The sequence below is a fragment of the Poecilia mexicana genome, unplaced genomic scaffold (genome assembly GCF_051168715.1).
Source record: "Poecilia mexicana isolate PSO_F unplaced genomic scaffold, ASM5116871v1 scaffold_22, whole genome shotgun sequence".
Classification (NCBI taxonomy): domain Eukaryota; kingdom Metazoa; phylum Chordata; class Actinopteri; order Cyprinodontiformes; family Poeciliidae; genus Poecilia; species Poecilia mexicana.
In genome coordinates, this window is record NW_028263391.1 from 7,483,261 (window position 1) to 7,500,307 (window position 17,047).

Sequence of the window (17,047 nt, forward strand, 5' to 3'; positions counted from 1 at the left end):
TATATATATATATATATATATATATATATATATATATATATAATTATAAGCAGTTTGGTTGGGACGCGTCGAGTTCTGCATCTTTCCACAAACAAATGTTTGGCACCAAAACTCGTTTCATAAGAAACCGTTAGAAATTTGCTTTGGTCCATAAACCAGTTCATCAAATTTCTGTCTTCATTTACCGCTGACATGATGGATGAGGTCCAAGTCAGCCCCTTCAAACGGCGCAGGATGGATGGGGTTTCTGGGAGCTGTTTCGATAAGCAGCGATCGAAATGCAATGCAGCAGGAGGGTTTGGAAATTGTTTAGAGCAGTTTTACGGTTTGGTTGATAACAAAAACAGCCCCAAAGCAGGGAACGAGGAAATGTTGATGCATCCTCCGACGTCCTCGTGTCCCCACTTGTTCGAAAAAAAGAAGAAAAAAAAAAGAGGCGATAAATCATAATAAAAATGTGATAAGAGACTTTATAACAGAAGGAATGAAAATACATGATGTGGGAGAGTTTCAGTCGAGAGCACGGCGGTTTAACAGTAGCTATGGGAGCAGCGTACAGGTAAACAAAGCTGATAAACGCTTCTGTAAGTTTTCTCTGCTCTGTTGATGATCACCGTGGCGAGATCAGAGCAGATAGCGTGTCTTCTGAGCAGGTATTTTATTGCGACAGGTTCGCGCAAGAAAGTGGCATCCTTGCGAAGAGGAATTTAAGATGCGTTCAGTTTCCATCGTCGCATATTTAAGGATAATTAAGACCAAAAGGCGTAAATGAAACGCTGTAAATGTGAACAGAGTCCAATTACAGACACAGTAACTGGATTGTGTCATAACAAAGGAGAACACAGAAATGCATTCAACAGGGAGAAATTGGTGTCATTTACAGTGAACAGGAGGAGGAGAGTGGAAAAACGAAAACTCATAAATAATAAGATTATTTATCATTCAGCTTTAGTGAATGAAATAATTCTCATTTATCGGAAAGAAGACGTGCAGGTACAGATCACCTTATCTGCTGAGGAGAGAGGGAATATGAGTGATATATATATGACAAAAAGACGGAAAATTTAAACTTAATATAATTTAATAAAATAATTTAACCCTGAGATACGTGCATGAAATTATAGAAAATTATATATATTTTATAGATATTTAAAATATATAAATATATAATTTTATATATATATATATATATATATATATATATATATATATATATATATATATATATATATATATATGACAAAAAGACACACACACACGGGACAAGGGTGTACAGAAAATGAATGAATGAATATATATATAAACTATTTATGGTTTGTTTTGAACGGTTACAAAAGTAAAGTTAAGGATAACAATAGTCAGCTTATAAGGATAAAAAATGTAAGTAGTATTAGGCCCTGTTATTAATCTGTTATTAATCATTTATCAGGTGAGCGTTGACCTCTGTTACCCGCGCAGCGTCATGAATCTGCAGCTCAGACATTTATCTTGCGGGTGAGAAGGGAAAGGGGGTATGGGGATGGGGGTGGTGGTGGGGGGGGGGAGAAAAAAGTAAGGTGCGTTTCCGTCCGCTGTGAAAGCGCTGAAGATGGAACAGCCTGCAGAGACCTCTGATCCCTCAGCGCTGACCTCCTGTAAGCAACACGGGGCTCCTAATGCACAGAAACGAGTCGAGCGCGTTTTCGCAAACCGTAAACATCGTCCCCCGACCTGACGCGCTGACGAGGGTGGGCAGGTGGGGTGCAAAGCGTGCCGCGGTGGTAAGCTTAATGGGGGGAAAGTCTAACTTGGTTTTTGTTACGGTAAACAATATTCGCGCTAATTTGCGCGTTACCTAGCCGGGTGTATTTATTCACACTTCTGGGGGAATTAGGCCCTCATCACTGAGACAGGAGAAGGTAAACACACACACACACACACACACACACACACACACACACACACACACACACACACACACACACACACACACACACACACACACACACACACACACACACACACACACACACACACACACACACACAAAAACCGCTTTTCCCGTCCTGCAGCTAAACCTCAGAGCCGTACGTGCTGGAACAAATACCGAGGAATCATCTGTGTGTACCTTTTGGCCCCTCGCAGCCGCCTCGCTAGGATAATGTCTGCAGACATTTTTCTCTTTTTTTTTTTCTCAACAATATTCCTAATTGGACAGAGCGCCGTTTGATGTTTACATGCACATTGATCCCTTTAGAGTGGGAGATGAAGGTCAGACCTTTGTTAGAAAAGAACGTATGATACAAGATAACCCAAAGCATGTGTCACAATGGGGAGAAAGTGGAGGTGCAAAGTTATGGCGTGTTTGTTTCTCATGTAGGGAGGCAACAAATCTCTCCTACTGGCTGCCAGTGGGCTTTTCATCCAGCCAATGCGAGTTAACGAAACCGCTAGAAACAGTTACTACCTGATGCATTTGCGTGCAAACGCCGAATCTCAATAACCCCTTTAAAACTAAAAAAAAAAAAAAAAAGGTCTGCAAGCCCACAAGCCTTCAAGCGCAATTGAATTATTTGGGAACACTTGATCCATCCTGTGCGCGCAGTTGCGATCCAAGCGATTCTCTGGGTTTATATTGGAGCATCAAAGCAAATTTTACGCACGAACTGCGCGATTTGGCGTCTTAAATATGGTTAAATTGTCAGAATCTAACTCTGAATTAAATTTCGGTTGATTTGTTTCTCTCTCTCTCTCTCTCCCTCTCTCTCTCAAAAAATGTTTTTGTGCGCAACTGTGAAAAAATGGAAACTTACAACACAATTGGGATGCATTGCAAGAATTTCACATTTTAGAGCGGATAACGCCAACGTCATCCATATTTATATATATATATATATATGAAGGCACTATTACTAATTACAATGAAAAATTAAATGTGCAACCGATGTATAATATTACATGGAACAATTTCTGTGTTTTTTTTTGTGCAGATGGGATATCCCTGATTATCCGCCAACAGGAGCCATATTTATTTATGTATTTATTTATTTTTTCTGCCCATCACTCTTCAGTGGGCGAATGATCTAATCTAGAATCTTGATTCTGCGTAAAACCCACCCTAACTGTCTCAATAACAAACACATACACGTTGGCTGTCCCCATCTTTTAGAGGTGGTGGTGGGGGGCGGAGGGGAGCGGGATCGGGGAGGAGGCGAGAGATGAAACTGTCATGTCAAACGTCTCCCCCCCTCACCAATGGCAGACAGCGCAGCGCGATCCCGAACGCGGATTGGAGAGGCGGGCCAATGAGCGGGCGCAGACGCTCCGGGAAGCCCGGCCTCCCTGATTTCAACAGATTGAAATGTAAGCCTGTCTCCGGCGCCTTCGGGAAACAGAAAGAGAATTTTGTCCCCTCTTCTTCATTTTGTCGCACAAGAAGTGGGTTGTATTTATTTATTTTTTTTGCACTCGAGTGCGGGACACGCTGGACGCGCGGCAGGATCCACGGAGGCGGCACAGAGCGGACACCGTGTACTTCCTTTGCGGCTTCAACACGATGGGTGAGTTCAACTGTCCTTTTCTCTCCCGTCTTAACGGGGAGGATGCAGCGATCGGTTTCTAATAGGAAGGTGAGAAAATGCAGCGAGATTTTTTTCGCTCTTTTTCTTTTCTTCTTTTTTTTTTTAGTTGTTTTAGGCGGAAGACTGTTAGTCGACAGTTACGCACGGGATTTTCGGGGTGCGTCCGCGTGGCGTTTGGATCGTGTTAATACCAACAAACATCTCTCATAACTCGTACTGATTAGCTTCCAAATCAAAGCGAAAATTTTTCTGAGAAGAAAGCATAAAATGTTCCTTTGTGGGCTTTTTAAAAACAGCTATAAAAAGTTTATAAGCAGAGTAAAAAGCTTCCATCTGCTTCATTAGTTCACCCAGAAATCAGATTGTGTCAAATCGCTTCCATCATGTCAGATGTGTGAGACCTGTGTGTGTGTGTGAGAGAGGGTGAGTGTCTGCGTGTGTGTGTATGTGTGCGTTTTGGCCATTAGCGTCATGTCTCACAGCCCTCTCCTCTGCCTGTTTTCGACACTAGAACCTGCCTTCGGTGAGGTGAACCAGCTCGGCGGTGTCTTCGTGAACGGCCGGCCTCTCCCGAACGCCATCCGCCTCCGCATCGTGGAGCTGGCCCAGCTCGGGATCCGACCGTGCGACATCAGCCGCCAGCTGCGCGTCTCCCACGGCTGCGTGAGCAAGATCCTGGCCCGCTACAACGAGACCGGCTCCATCCTGCCGGGGGCCATCGGGGGCAGCAAGCCGCGGGTCACCACGCCCACCGTCGTCAAGCACATACGGACTTACAAGCAACGGGACCCAGGGATTTTCGCCTGGGAGATCCGGGACAGGCTGCTAGCGGACGGCGTGTGCGACAAGTTCAACCTGCCCTCCGTGAGCTCCATCAGCCGGATCCTGCGGAACAAGATCGGGAATCTGGCGCAGCAGAGTCAGTACGAGTCCGGCAAGCAGGCGCCTCACCCGCCGCCTCAGCCATCGTTACCTTACAACCACTTGTACTCCTACCCGGCGTCTAAAGTGCCCAATCCCCCCGGCATGCCCACCCTTCCCGGACACATGGCCATGCACAGGATATGGCCCTCCTCGCATTCGGTCACAGATATTCTGGGGATTCGATCTATCACAGAGCAACAAAGTAAGCAAGGCTGCGCACAGGCCTGTTACTGTTACTCACTACAGCACATTTGAACCAGCTTTAGGGGGTAGTGTGTGTGTGTGTGTGTGTGTGTGTGTGTGTGTGTGTGTGTGTGTGTGTGTGTGTGTGTGTGTGTGTCTGAGTGTGTGCGTGTGTATAGTTTCCAAAGTAGTAATTGATAAATAATAATAATAATAAATAAATAATGATAATATACCGTTAGGTTGCTGATCTAGAGTTGGCATGAGGTTCTAGGTGTCAGAATTTGTTCGGTGTTCTTTGGCGCAGAGCCGCGTTTCCCAGCACAGCCAGGGCCTCGTGTTTGTAGTCCAGTCTGTGTGACACATGCAGGTAAAGGCCCAGATGACTTCGCCTAATCCCCCCCCCCCACCACCTCCACCCCCCCACACCGCTCCACTCCACAACCCCCTTCAACACGACCGCAGATGTTTTGGAAACAGTGAAACAGGATCCGGCATAAATCAGTGTTAATGGTGGGCTCGGGCTCAGCAGCTTGTTTACCAGGGGCAGGAGGGGAAGTGCTGTCAGGGTTCCGGGCTCCTCTCCACTTCCACCGCCGTCATATTAACAGCGTATATCTGTAACTTAAGCGGCCCAAACGAGACAAACGCGAGGCAGATATCTGCGAGAACTCACAGGGGGAGGATTGTGTTTTTGAAAGGCTGCCTTTCTAAACAATTTATGCATTTCCAAAATCACTTGCAGATGTCTTGTGGCTGCGGGTTTTTAAGGTTTTCGCGCTGATCTCGCCATTTGCGCAACTAAAAAAAAAAAATGGATCGAGTCCTTGTGAAAGGTGGGGGTCAAAATAGACGCGTAGGTTGATTTGTTTTTTTATTTCCATGCGCACGGATTGTAAAGTGCGCGCCGGCGTTTGACCTCTGAGCAACAAATGCAAAACTGCTCAGATAGATTTATAGGGAGGCAGACTTTTTATTTTAGCTTCTAAAGCGTGAATTTTGTTTAAATGTTTTATGGGGTTGCTGCCTCTCAGCGGTAAACACTGGGAGGATGGTCCATTACGCACGAAAGGGAGGAAGTAAATTTCAGTCACCCCACAAAGATTGGATGGACTGACCCACCGTAGAGTCCAGTTATACAGCCTGCATCATCATCTGAGCTTTATAAATATATAAATATATAAATGTATATATTAAAAAAAAATCCCCCAACACTCCAGGCTGAAGGCCTGAACTTTAATCGCAGAAATAGAGAAAAAACAAACAGAAAAAGGAGCTTCCGTTTTTTTTGTTTTTCTTTCAACGCTTTCAAATAATCTAGATGGATTCATGAAGGAGCAGAATTTTAAATCTATGAATATTAATTTGCAAAACACACAAATTTGGTTTCAGATTGAATCTTATTTTATTTGTGCGCAAATAAAAGCGTGTAGATTTATGGTAGCATTGCTGGGTAGAAATGGCAATCGGTCACGCTTCAGTGCAAAAAAAAAAAAAGAAAAAAAAAAGAAAACAGTCACAGGGTAACCTGGCTAACCTTCGGCTTTTGAGTGCGAGAGTGCAGCAGCGGCCTGGGCCGCTCTTTTTTCTCCTCTCTTTCTCCCCAGAGTTTCCTTCGAAAAGCTCTTCCTGACTTCCCTGTTCTTCTGTTTCTCTTTTACCTCTTCCCCCAGTTAGTGACAGTCCATCCTTTTCCAGCGCCAAACTAGAAGAATGGAGCGCTATAAACAGGAGTAATTTCCCACCAGCCAGTTCGTCTCTAGTCAATGGCGTGGATAAGGCGCATTTAGAACCCCACGAAGCAAAATTCACACAGGTAAAAATGTGGAGATGTCTCCCTCTCTCTCTTTTTTTTTAAATTAAGCAGTCACTTTTTGTAAATCAGATTTTTTCCCATCTATTTATAGCAGTCTTGATTTAATTTTTCAAAAATAATTATATGGCTTGAAGTCCCCTTTTTCTCCCCCCTTTCAAAAACCACCAACATGCATTGCAGGTTTGCACATTAATGGTGCGCTTCAGTATTATTATTATTTTCATTTTACAAGCAGGGTTTTCCGTTGGTCCTGCTGCTTGGTCATTTCTTTTGGGGATTATTTATTTAGCAACTGACAAGTCAAAGAGGTTTCATAAAATAATATTATGGGCTTAAATTAAATTGCGAACGTATTTCCACTCATAAAAAAAAACCCTCCTGAAAAATCATTAGTCAGATTTTTTTGGTTTTCTGGTAAATTATTCGAGAACAGAGTAATTGATTTAATGTGAGCGGCTTAAAGCAGCCGTGAATGTTTAAGCTATTAACCCCTTAACTGTCACCTCCCCAAAAACACTTACATGCGAGTCAATAGGTGCACGAGGACGCCGATGTCCTCGTGACAATTATGAGGTTTTAAAAACATGGAGTGTAAAAACTTTTTTTTAAATGCCTGTTGGACATCATTTTTATTTTTTATGAAATAAAAACTTATCAGATTTGCAACAGTGGCGCCCATAAAGTTGAACACATTATGTTTCCAGAAACATTCTTTATATTTTCATTTCGTTTCTGTTTAAAAGTGAGTGTTTAAAATCACTGTGTGTGTGCATATATATATATATATATATATATATATATATATGCACACACACAGTGATTTCTGAAATAGAGAAATCAATTCTCTATTTCAGTTTCACACGCAACAGCGCGTTTAGACTTAAAGGCGAAAAATAGGCCTCAAGATACACAAGGCATAAATCATATATTTTAAAGTAAGCTGTTTATTTTTTAAATTTTAGCATAAATTCCAATGAAATAATAATAAATGTAAAATTTATAAGTTTTGGACGCAAACGCGGATCATAATTTTGCATAAATTGCGAAAAGGTTGGTTTTGGTGACGGTGCATTGGCGCGTGCGCACGAATGTTTTTCCTCTTTATTTGACAAGAGCAAAAAAAAAAAAAAAAGAATCTCGAGAGATGTCCACGAGGCGTGATTGATCGTCCCACTTCATCAGTCAGTTGGGGGAAATTTCAGGCTCAATGTGCAATAAATCTATCTGGGGATGTCGCTCTGAGCGCGCTCCCAAAACATAATTTGGTAGACAGATATCCCCCGCAAAAAAATACTTAAGTAGGAAATTAAATTCAAGCATTAAGAAGAATACGTTTAAACAGAAGGGAAAAAGAAAGCAGACATTCTCAGAACTAGTGGAGAGTCATGCAAACATGTACAGCTCCTATGTTTTCTAAATTACAAACATCCCCTTAAGATGCAGGCCTGATTTTTTTTTCCATTTCCCTGGCTTTGGCAGCCAAGAGTAAACCCGTTTAAAGGACTATTCCAGAGTTTATTTTTAGCTCGAGCATTAGCAGGCTAGATCAAACTAAAAAAGCAGAAGTGGCCAGCAGGTCGTGTGTCTGCAGGGCCAGACGCTGCGGTTGCAAACAGGTAGCCTGGAGGCTTCGCTCCGATAACAGGGAGGGACAGAGGTATCCATGGAAACATGGGCAGCATCACCGAGCTGTGTTGGAGTTGAAGTCACGCCGGGAAGTGCAGTCGGAGTGGATGCTGCTTAGCTGCCTTGAAAGGGAAGCAGGCGTCATGCTTTCCGCCATGCCGCCCCCACCAAAAAAAAAAAAAAAAAAAAAAAAAAAGCATTGAGAAACGCTGAAGCCACAACACTGATTTAAATAATAAACAGTGGGATTAATGGAAGGCGTTTAAATCTTAATCGAGCATAAGGATAAACAGAAATCTGGCTTTACAGCCACGTAATAAAAGCTCGAGCCAATACATTAAGTACATTTAAAAATGATTTCATTTTATTCAAGTTCATTTTGATCTGCTTTTAATCTCATGTGTCTTTGTAGCCAATTATGTCAACGTAATTAATAAAATGGTAAAAAAAGGCAAGTCAGTTATTACATCACGTGAGCCAAAAATACAGCAGTTGATCTACTTTAAAAATATTCAGAAAAGGAAGGAGGGGAAAAAAAAGTAGACAGCCAACAAAATGATGCAATCAGGATGGACCGTGTTCTGTGTGTGTGTGTGTGTGTGTGTGTGTGTGTGTGTGTGCAGCTGCTGTGTTGTACTTTACCTTTGAGAAAATTGCACAAGACATACACTTGGCACCGTTCCGCAGATGGGATTTTGTGGCCTGCTATGAGCTAAGAAAGCGACTAAAACAAAAAATCTTGCTCCATCTTCATGGCTTATAATGATTAAAAACAAAAAAGTCATAAAGTAAGCAGTAAGCCTGTGTAACGTTCTCATGTCGTGACAAAGTTGAGAAAAAACACTAAAGTCACACAAAAGGCATTTTTAAAAAGCGCAGCGTAATTTCAATTGCTTTTATTTAAAACAGAAAAGCAGCTGTTCTCACTGCTGTGAACGTAGCATGTTGATTACTAAAGTTTTCATGATTTAAGGTAAAAAAAAAATATCTATTGCAATTTTGGCACACAGACCAAGTAACAATATAGAATAAACATACTTTAAATTTAACTTTCTGCCATACTGCTAATTAAAGAGCAACAAATATGAAATGTGGCTAACAGCTGGTTAATTAGTCTGGTTATCTGCTCAGGTAGCCACTCTGAAGTCTGCTACTTCACAGACACCACGCTCTTAGCTTATTAATATATGTATATATTTTTTTAAATCTTGAAAATTTACCTTATTAATTGTGGACTAGGGCTCTCATTTAATTTTCATGCCACTACCGTTTCCATTGTTCTACTCTTTTTTATTTATTTTTTTAAGCAGCTAACTCTCTTGTAAAAATGGCAAAAGAATGCTGGCATTCTTTCAGTCGACTGACCGTCAGTGTGCAGCAACAGATTTGGGATTGGGGGTGCAGGAGGGGCACTATGTCACTCTTTGATATCCGTACACCTGGAGAAAATAAAGGCATTAAAAAGGATTTAGAAAAGTATGATGGAAAATTTGAGCCGTTTTCAAAACGACCTTTTCGGGACCTCCACGTTCCTCCGACACCTTTAACGTAACGGCTAAGAGATACAGTTTGAATAATGCATTTATTATTTTTACTACTACTATTATTATTATTACCATTAGTTTTAAAATTTTTTCAAACAGGCATGCAAGTGCGGGGAAAAAAATCCCAGTTGTAAAAACTAATAACATATTTGTGCTAGTACTAGCTAGACCACCCACGAGAAGAAATTCTGTCTCCATGATCAAAATGTGAAATCCTCCAGTTGAATCCTGTTCCTGTGCCAGAGCAGCAGAGCCTGTTCCTGCGCCGTAGCCCTCCCTTTCCTCATTTTCTATCATATTTCCTCTTCTGCTGCCTCCTTCTCCACCCCCCCCCCACAAATCTATCATGACATCTGTTTTGTGGCGTCCCCCAACAAGCCTGTACTCCATCGGCTGGTGTGGTATGTGGACGCTGACAGAGAAACGTCCATTTTCAGCGCAAAGTAAAAAAAACAAAACAAAAAAAAAACAAAACACTGCAGCCACCCATGTATGGTTGTTATGCTCCTTTAATGTGTGGCAGGAGCGTGAGCGCGCATAATTGATCAGTCATACTTTCATCAAAATCAGGACAGTGGGATTTTTATGTGGTGGCTGTGAAGTTAGGGATTTAGATCTGCTGTTTATAATTAAGCCGATATTACTTTCACTTATTGCTGCAGCTTGCTTCTAAAGCCACAGTGTATGTGTGTGTGTATATGTGTGTGTGTGAGATATATATATAGCTTTCTCAAACTCTCAAATCTTAAAGTCACCAAAATTCATAAAAGTGTTGCCACCAAATGACATCCGTTTCATTTATTCTAAGAAAGCGACTCAAACTGGACTCGGTTGAGGACAACAACCACAAACAAAACCAACTGGATAAGTTTTGACCTTTTTGATCCACGTTGCAGATTTAATCTGGACTTTTCCCTTCTCGTTTCCAGACGCCGAGTGGATTGCCCACAGCGAACAGCTATGTCACAGCGCCCAGCATCCCTCCCTACCACCCTCCCACCCAAGTGTCACACTACATGGGGTACAGCGCCACCACGTCGGCCTATGTGACCGGACCCACATGGCAGCCGGCCAGTGGCAGTGCTCTATCTCCCCACAGCTGTGACCTCGCCGGCCCTCTGGCCTTCAAGAATATAGCGGCGAGCCGCGACGCCATCCACCCGGTCGCTGCGTCGGTGCTTTGAGCGTTCCCTCCGAGGACTAGAGACGGACAGAGTCTGGGGTGGGGGTTGAGTGAGCAGTGGCGGCGGCGGTGTGAGGGTGAGTGGACGGGACAGGACAACGGACTTCGAGTCCTGTCGTTTCGCTCTTGCAGTCGCCCTTCTATGAAGGACTGAGAACCGCCGCCGAATGCGGGACGCTCTCCCTCGACCTTCGCCCCCTCTTGCCTCCCCCCCTGCGCTGCACTCCAAACTCAACACGGCGAGACCGAAAGGAGTAAAACGGTCGACACAACAAACTCGTTGTCTAAAAGGACGCGCAGAGCAGGTGTTCTGAAGGGACAAGTGCGTGACCACCACTCTCCACCCATCAACACTATTCCTCTCAGACTCTTTACTGCACACTCTTTGGGCAAAAACGGGGTAATGTACGACTTCAGAAATATACAATCAACCTAAAGAAAAACACTTTGCATGAGTGTTTCAGGGTGCTTGTAAATTACTATTGCTTTTTTTTTTTTTTTTTTTTTAAAGTTTGTATGCTTTTTTTTGTTGGTTGTTGTTTATGATTTTATAAATGGAGCATTGCTTTTTCCCCACTTCACTAAAAGTGTAGCCAAAGAAAGAGCTCCACACAGAAGTCTTATTTATTTAGGTTAAGGTACGTTGAATGAAGTGCAATTAGCGTTGCAGAATGCATGGGAGTCTCCATGCACATTAGGACAGAATTGGAATTATGTTGCAGAGCATTAACAATTGACAAATGTTGCACAGTGAAATTGAATGTATCTTATTAAATTGTTTGGCTGTTTACCGATTTTTTTTTTTTCCCCCCCCTCCGGGGCATTCCTGCTTGTTTTGGAGGTATTAACACGGTACACACCACATCGCGGGGAAAAAAGGAAAAGAAAAATGTTTTTTCAGCGTCTCATTTTATTCCATCTCTGCTAAATTCGGGGTATTCTGGCACTCTGGTCTGATTTACATGATTAGGAAGCTGCTTTTCATAAACAAAAACCAAACGAAAACAGCGAGCCGGCCCTCAAAGTCTGCGTTTTTGATTTCCATGTGTCATGCCTCATTGGGCAGTCCATCAGGAAGAATTTGAGTGCGGCGAGTTCATCGCAACATACGGCAATGTCGGCCTGTAAAGCAGCACAGGCAGGAGTGTCTTCTGACCTCATCGCATCTATTCATGCTCTTTATCTCGGTTGAAAGTAATAAATCTGCATTGTGACCAATGTGCAGAAAATGTAAAAAATTGTGGTTACATCAGGGCAATGAGTATTTTATATATATATATATATATATATATATTTTATTATTCCTAAAACTATTTGAAGTACAGCTAAATACCAAAATAATTCAGATGTAAAGTTATTTTCATTCAGCCAAAACGTTTGTGACCGATAGTTTGCGTCTTTTCACTTTTTCTATCAGATTCAAGTTTGGACAATAACTACGCGACTCGCAAACGTCGATATAACTTCCAGTCAATGTTAATCAAATTAGAAAAAAAAAATATATATTCCAAGCTTAAGTCTGCCAGGGGTATGAATAATATTGGGTTTAACTATATATTTTACATTAAAAGTAAATTAGACTTCCTTTAATGTCAGTTTGCAAAAAACAGACCATAAATTACATTGTAAATTACAATGTCATGTTGTCCATTTAAACCTCCATTTCTATTCATGACAGAATAAGTTTCAGTTTATTTTGTGATTTAAAAGGTTTGTATGGGGTTTTGCGTTGTGTGGAAGGAACGGCGAACTGAAACGTCGCCGCACGGGAAAAATCGACGGGCAGATAAGTGGTCGAGCCGGGGCACGTTTCTGATCGGCTCACCGCGTTCGTCAAGTAAGAAAACTTTATATATAACAAGTTTGCAGAAAGACAAAACAAAAAAAGAAACGCTTTCTGCATATTTCAAAAAGGGGGAAAAGTGTGGAGTAATAAATTATTCGTCTGCGCGTCGAGCAAGCCCCGTCTAGCCCTGCAGTGGAAACCGGGGATTTAAACAAACTGCGCTGCGGCGTGGAGGCGCAGATTGATCTCTTGATAAAGCGGCTCACCTGCTCCCTTTCTGTTCCTCCCATGTTGCTGCTGAGGGAACTCGAGAAGGTGTTTCGCTTTTTCTTTCTCTTTTTTTTTGTCTATCCGTCCCGTGTCGCAGCGTAAACAGTGCCTCCGCGTTGCAGTGTCAACAGTCCGCCCCATGCATGAGCTAATTTGACTTGGAAAACGCCTCTCCCCGCATCCAGTGGTCACGGACCGTTGCTCACGGTCGCAGTGTTTGACCGTACGTGAACCACATCGCGTTGGGGGTAGGGGGATGGTGGGGGGGGCGACGTGCAGACTGCAGAGGCTGGCCATCGCCACCATCCTTTAACCGAAGACCAACTATCGTCAACGGCTAATGATTCTTTTGCTAGTAGAAGAGGGTTGGATGCCGTTTTAAAGTCAACTTTTTCTTCCAAGAACAAAAAAATAATAAAAAAAAAAAAGAAATGGCCTTTGACTCAAAACATTAAAATTCAAGCTCATCTGAAGGCCGCGTGATGAATATATTTAAAAAAAAAAAGGTGCTCGAAAAGCCCTCGCTGCTCAACTTTATGGTCCACAAGATGCAGTTTTGAAAATAGGGGCCGACACGTGTTTATAATTAATTATGTTGAGTCTGACTTCAGTGTCATATGGTTATCTTTACTTCTTCACATGCAATCAGAAACAAGACAGCCTTCGGTTTTTGCAGGGTAACACAGAGCAGAGAATGTTGACACTGGCTGAACACGGTGCTCTGTGCGTGCTTCTGCTCAGTGAGCACTTTTCAAAGAAGCTGACGACAGCCAGAGTGTTTTCCTAATGTCTTAAAACAACAACGTCGAGCAGACAGGTGAGCAAAACCTCTCAAACTTGGGATTTTAAGAGAGGTGGAGGGCAGAGGGGCGGGGGAGAGAAGAAATCAGCAGAGACGAACCCAGCATGTCTTTGTGCATGCACGCACCCTCACTCTGGTAGATTTTAATGCACATTAATCACCGACTGTGTTTGCATTGGAAAACACAAGCAGAGCCGAGCGCAGATTGGAGGTTCGTCAGAGTGGAACCGCCGAGGTGAAGCGCTTCATACGGAGGCCGCATATTTTGCTGATTTATGGTGATCAAGATGTGCGGGGAATTCAGCTGAAGGTGGCTTTGTTGCCTAGCTACCGGCAATTTTGGGCGTGCATGTTGCAAGCTGTCAGGCCCGAAACAAACATCCACGCTGAGCACTTCATTACGAAAAAAGGACAGGTTGTGAGCTTACGATTTCATCAGTCTGCGAGCCACGGTTGTTCATCTATCACCGCAGGTCCCCAGGCAAAACAAAAAAAAAAAAAAAAAAAAAAAAAGGCAGCAGCCGTTTTAGTTTGGCGCAGAGGAAAACTCCCACATTAAGGGGGGCGGCTGTCAAATGCCAACGTGGCTCGGTCAGTCGGAGCTACCAGATAAGGTCACGAGAAGGGTCTTCGAGGGCAGCCGCGACGCCCCGCGGCTCTCGGACAGGTGTGTTTGTGAGATTGCATATTTGTGAAAAAGATATGCGGGCCGAGGGAGGGAACATGAACAAAGGACCCGAGGCCTCATTAGGATTTTTCTAAAGCGTGTTGTTTAAGCTTGCACTGGAAGCTACACTCAAGACACGGAAGAGACTGACACTCAGCTGGCAGGCGCAACTTGTTCGGCTGACAGCTAGTCAAACAACAAAAGGCTGGGATGGCAGGGAGACGAGAAGCGAGTGATGGCGCGGTAAACGGAAGGAAAGCCGATACGCTTATATCAGCGCCGAGGTGAAACACGAGCAGAGAAGACGGATGTGTGACAGCACAAGTCGGCCATTAGGGCACGGGGAAGAATGCATCCCGACCGCAGCTCGCACCAGCGCATAAGGAGCACATTGTTTCAACCTTTCAATTTTTTAACAAAACATGGAAACAAAACTCCATATTTTATGCGTAGTTAAAAAAAAAGAAAAAAGAAAAAAAGGTCAATTTCAGATCATGGAAAGGTTGAAAATGGTAATTTCAAAAACTAACTTTAATGCATTCTGTTGGGATTTCATGTTATTGTGATCAACGCACAGTAGCGCATGACTGAAGTGAAAGGAAAAGGTTTTCTAAATTAAAAAAAAAACAAAAATCTGAAAGTGGCAGTGAGCCGAGTTTGCATTTAACCCCCATTTAATTGGACAGCCTTAAAGAAAATAAGAGACAAATAGTACGCCTGTGTGTAATTTAACTTCGACATGAAGCCTGCTCTGTGAAGGCCTCAGGATCAACGTTTAAATCCAGGTTAGGATAAAAAAACAAACAAATTATATATATATATATATATATATATATATATATATATATATATATATATAAGAAATGCAGGTTTTATCTGGTGTTTTTTTTTTTGTTTCTTTTTGGGTTTCTTCTTGTAATATTTGATTTGAATCTCTACAGAGAAATGACACTAATAGTGCCAGTGATGCGCTTTTAAAATCCGTTTGTTGGAATATATGTGATATTTAAAAAAAAAAAAATTCATCATTTTCCATCTCGCAGAAAGAAAATATCTTTTTTGCTACATTTTTTGTTCATCTTTCTTTTAGATCAGGAAAAAAAGATAATACGTCGGTTCTTAAAAATACATTTTCGAGAGTATATATATTCATCAAAAATGACAAGTTGTCTTTTTTCCCCCCAAATGGTTTTGCGACATTTACAGCTCTAAGCAAGTTTTGTTCGAATGGCCTGAGAGAGGAAACGACACTTTGGGCTGTGAAGGTTGCAGAGCTCCGATAGGAGAGAACGCCAAGAGAAACACAGTAACTATGGAGGAGCTGCACAAGTCCACAGCTCAGGTGGGAGAATCTGTTGACAGGACAACTATCAGCTGCAGTGAAAAACAGCAGTGGCAGCAGCATGCTCGGGTGCTTCCTGTTGTACAGAGAGGGAAACTGATTGGATGGATGACACTAAAGAACAAGTGTCATCACTTCTTCTAATCCTAAAAAAGAAGAAGAACCAAAGAGGAGGAGAACCTTCCCGTCTTTACTGTGTGCGTTTGTGTCGTTCCAAATCTGAGGCGCATGTTGGTTTACAAAGTTAGTTACATTTTAATTCATTCATTTAGAGAAGTTTAAATGAAGTTTTTAGTGCTTTGGATAATTTTTTTTTTTTTAAATTGAAAGCCTTAAAAATGTTCGTTTTAAAATGTAGTAAGAATTAAAATATTGGAATCGTCTATGAACGGCTTCATCTCGACAAAAGAGGGGATAACAGGAGAGTTGTTGTAAAGTGAAGGCAACTACCTATTTATTTAGTCCATTTTTGTAAAAAAACAAACAAAAAAAACCCAAAAAAAACCAAACTGACCCATTTTAAACAAGTTGGACAAACAGCGGCACAGAAAAAAAAATTTGTCTAATAACTTTAGAGCTCCATTTACAAAGGTCACTTTCTAAAGTCGGCACTGTTTTGTCTATGCTGGGAGCGTTTGGTAAAAAAAAAAAAAAAAAAAAAGAAAAAAAAAAATCTGAATACTTTTTGGTGCTATTGGTTCACACAGCTTTCATTCCTGAGCGACCAAGATGTATTGTCCAAATATGGGAACACTGTTTTGGTATTTTTATAAATCTTAGAAAAAAAACAAAAAAAACAAAAAACAAAAACAAAGGCTTCATGGTGAGTCACCAATTCAGTCAATGAGGAAGAAATTTGGAGCAGAAATTACAGGCTTTCGTTTCTCTTCTGTGGTTTTCTCGTTACCAGTGTTTCTGCAACCACATCGACACATATTCGTAGACCAGCAGCATCACCGCTCCACCTGCAGCAAAACACGACGGAGAAGCCCAGTCTCATTTACACAGGACATGACAGGAGCACTGCTTTTATTGTCATATTTAAATGAGGATTAAGGGGATTTGCAGCCTCCATTAGACTGCGTCTTTAAATACATGTATACTGATCGCTGAAAGCAAACATGCAGCGCCTCGCAAAAACATGCACAACCCTTAAACTTCTTCACATTTTACTGTGTTACAAAAAATCCTGAAATTTTTTCAGATTTTGTGTAGCACACAAATACAAAAAGTTGGGCACATTTATGAAATGGTTTGTTGGAGAATATTACGGATCAATCAGCATCATGAGGACAAAGGGACTCGGCAGATGAGCCTGGGGTAAAGTGGGTTACAGTAAGTCGA

The 17,047-nt window shown here is 42.1% G+C and overlaps 2 protein-coding genes across 3 annotated transcripts in view; one reads left to right on the top strand and one right to left on the bottom strand.

Annotated features, from left to right (window-relative positions):
• Positions 1-3,269: 3,269 nt before the first annotated feature.
• On the top strand, positions 3,270-11,624 carry pax9 (paired box 9). 2 transcript variants are annotated; one of them, XM_014991949.2, is made up of 4 exons: positions 3,270-3,539; positions 4,072-4,686; positions 6,341-6,483; positions 10,583-11,624. In XM_014991949.2, the coding sequence occupies exons 1-4, from the start codon at positions 3,536-3,538 to the stop codon at positions 10,835-10,837; spliced, it is 1,017 nt and encodes a 338-aa protein (XP_014847435.1). In that variant the 5' UTR covers positions 3,270-3,535; the 3' UTR covers positions 10,838-11,624. The 2 variants fall into 2 exon arrangements, with proteins under 2 accessions (XP_014847435.1, XP_014847437.1); XM_014991951.2 differs by lacking the exon at positions 6,341-6,483 and having other exon boundaries at positions 3,346-3,539.
• Positions 11,625-16,129: 4,505 nt separating this feature from the next.
• The window catches only part of slc25a21 (solute carrier family 25 member 21), a 115,392-nt gene continuing 114,474 nt past the window's right edge, over positions 16,130-17,047 (bottom strand). Inside the window, exon 11 of the mRNA XM_014991948.2 lies at positions 16,130-16,668. Coding sequence (XP_014847434.1) covers positions 16,607-16,668 — 62 coding nt within the window. The 3' untranslated portion in view covers positions 16,130-16,606. The remainder of the gene's footprint in view (positions 16,669-17,047) is intronic.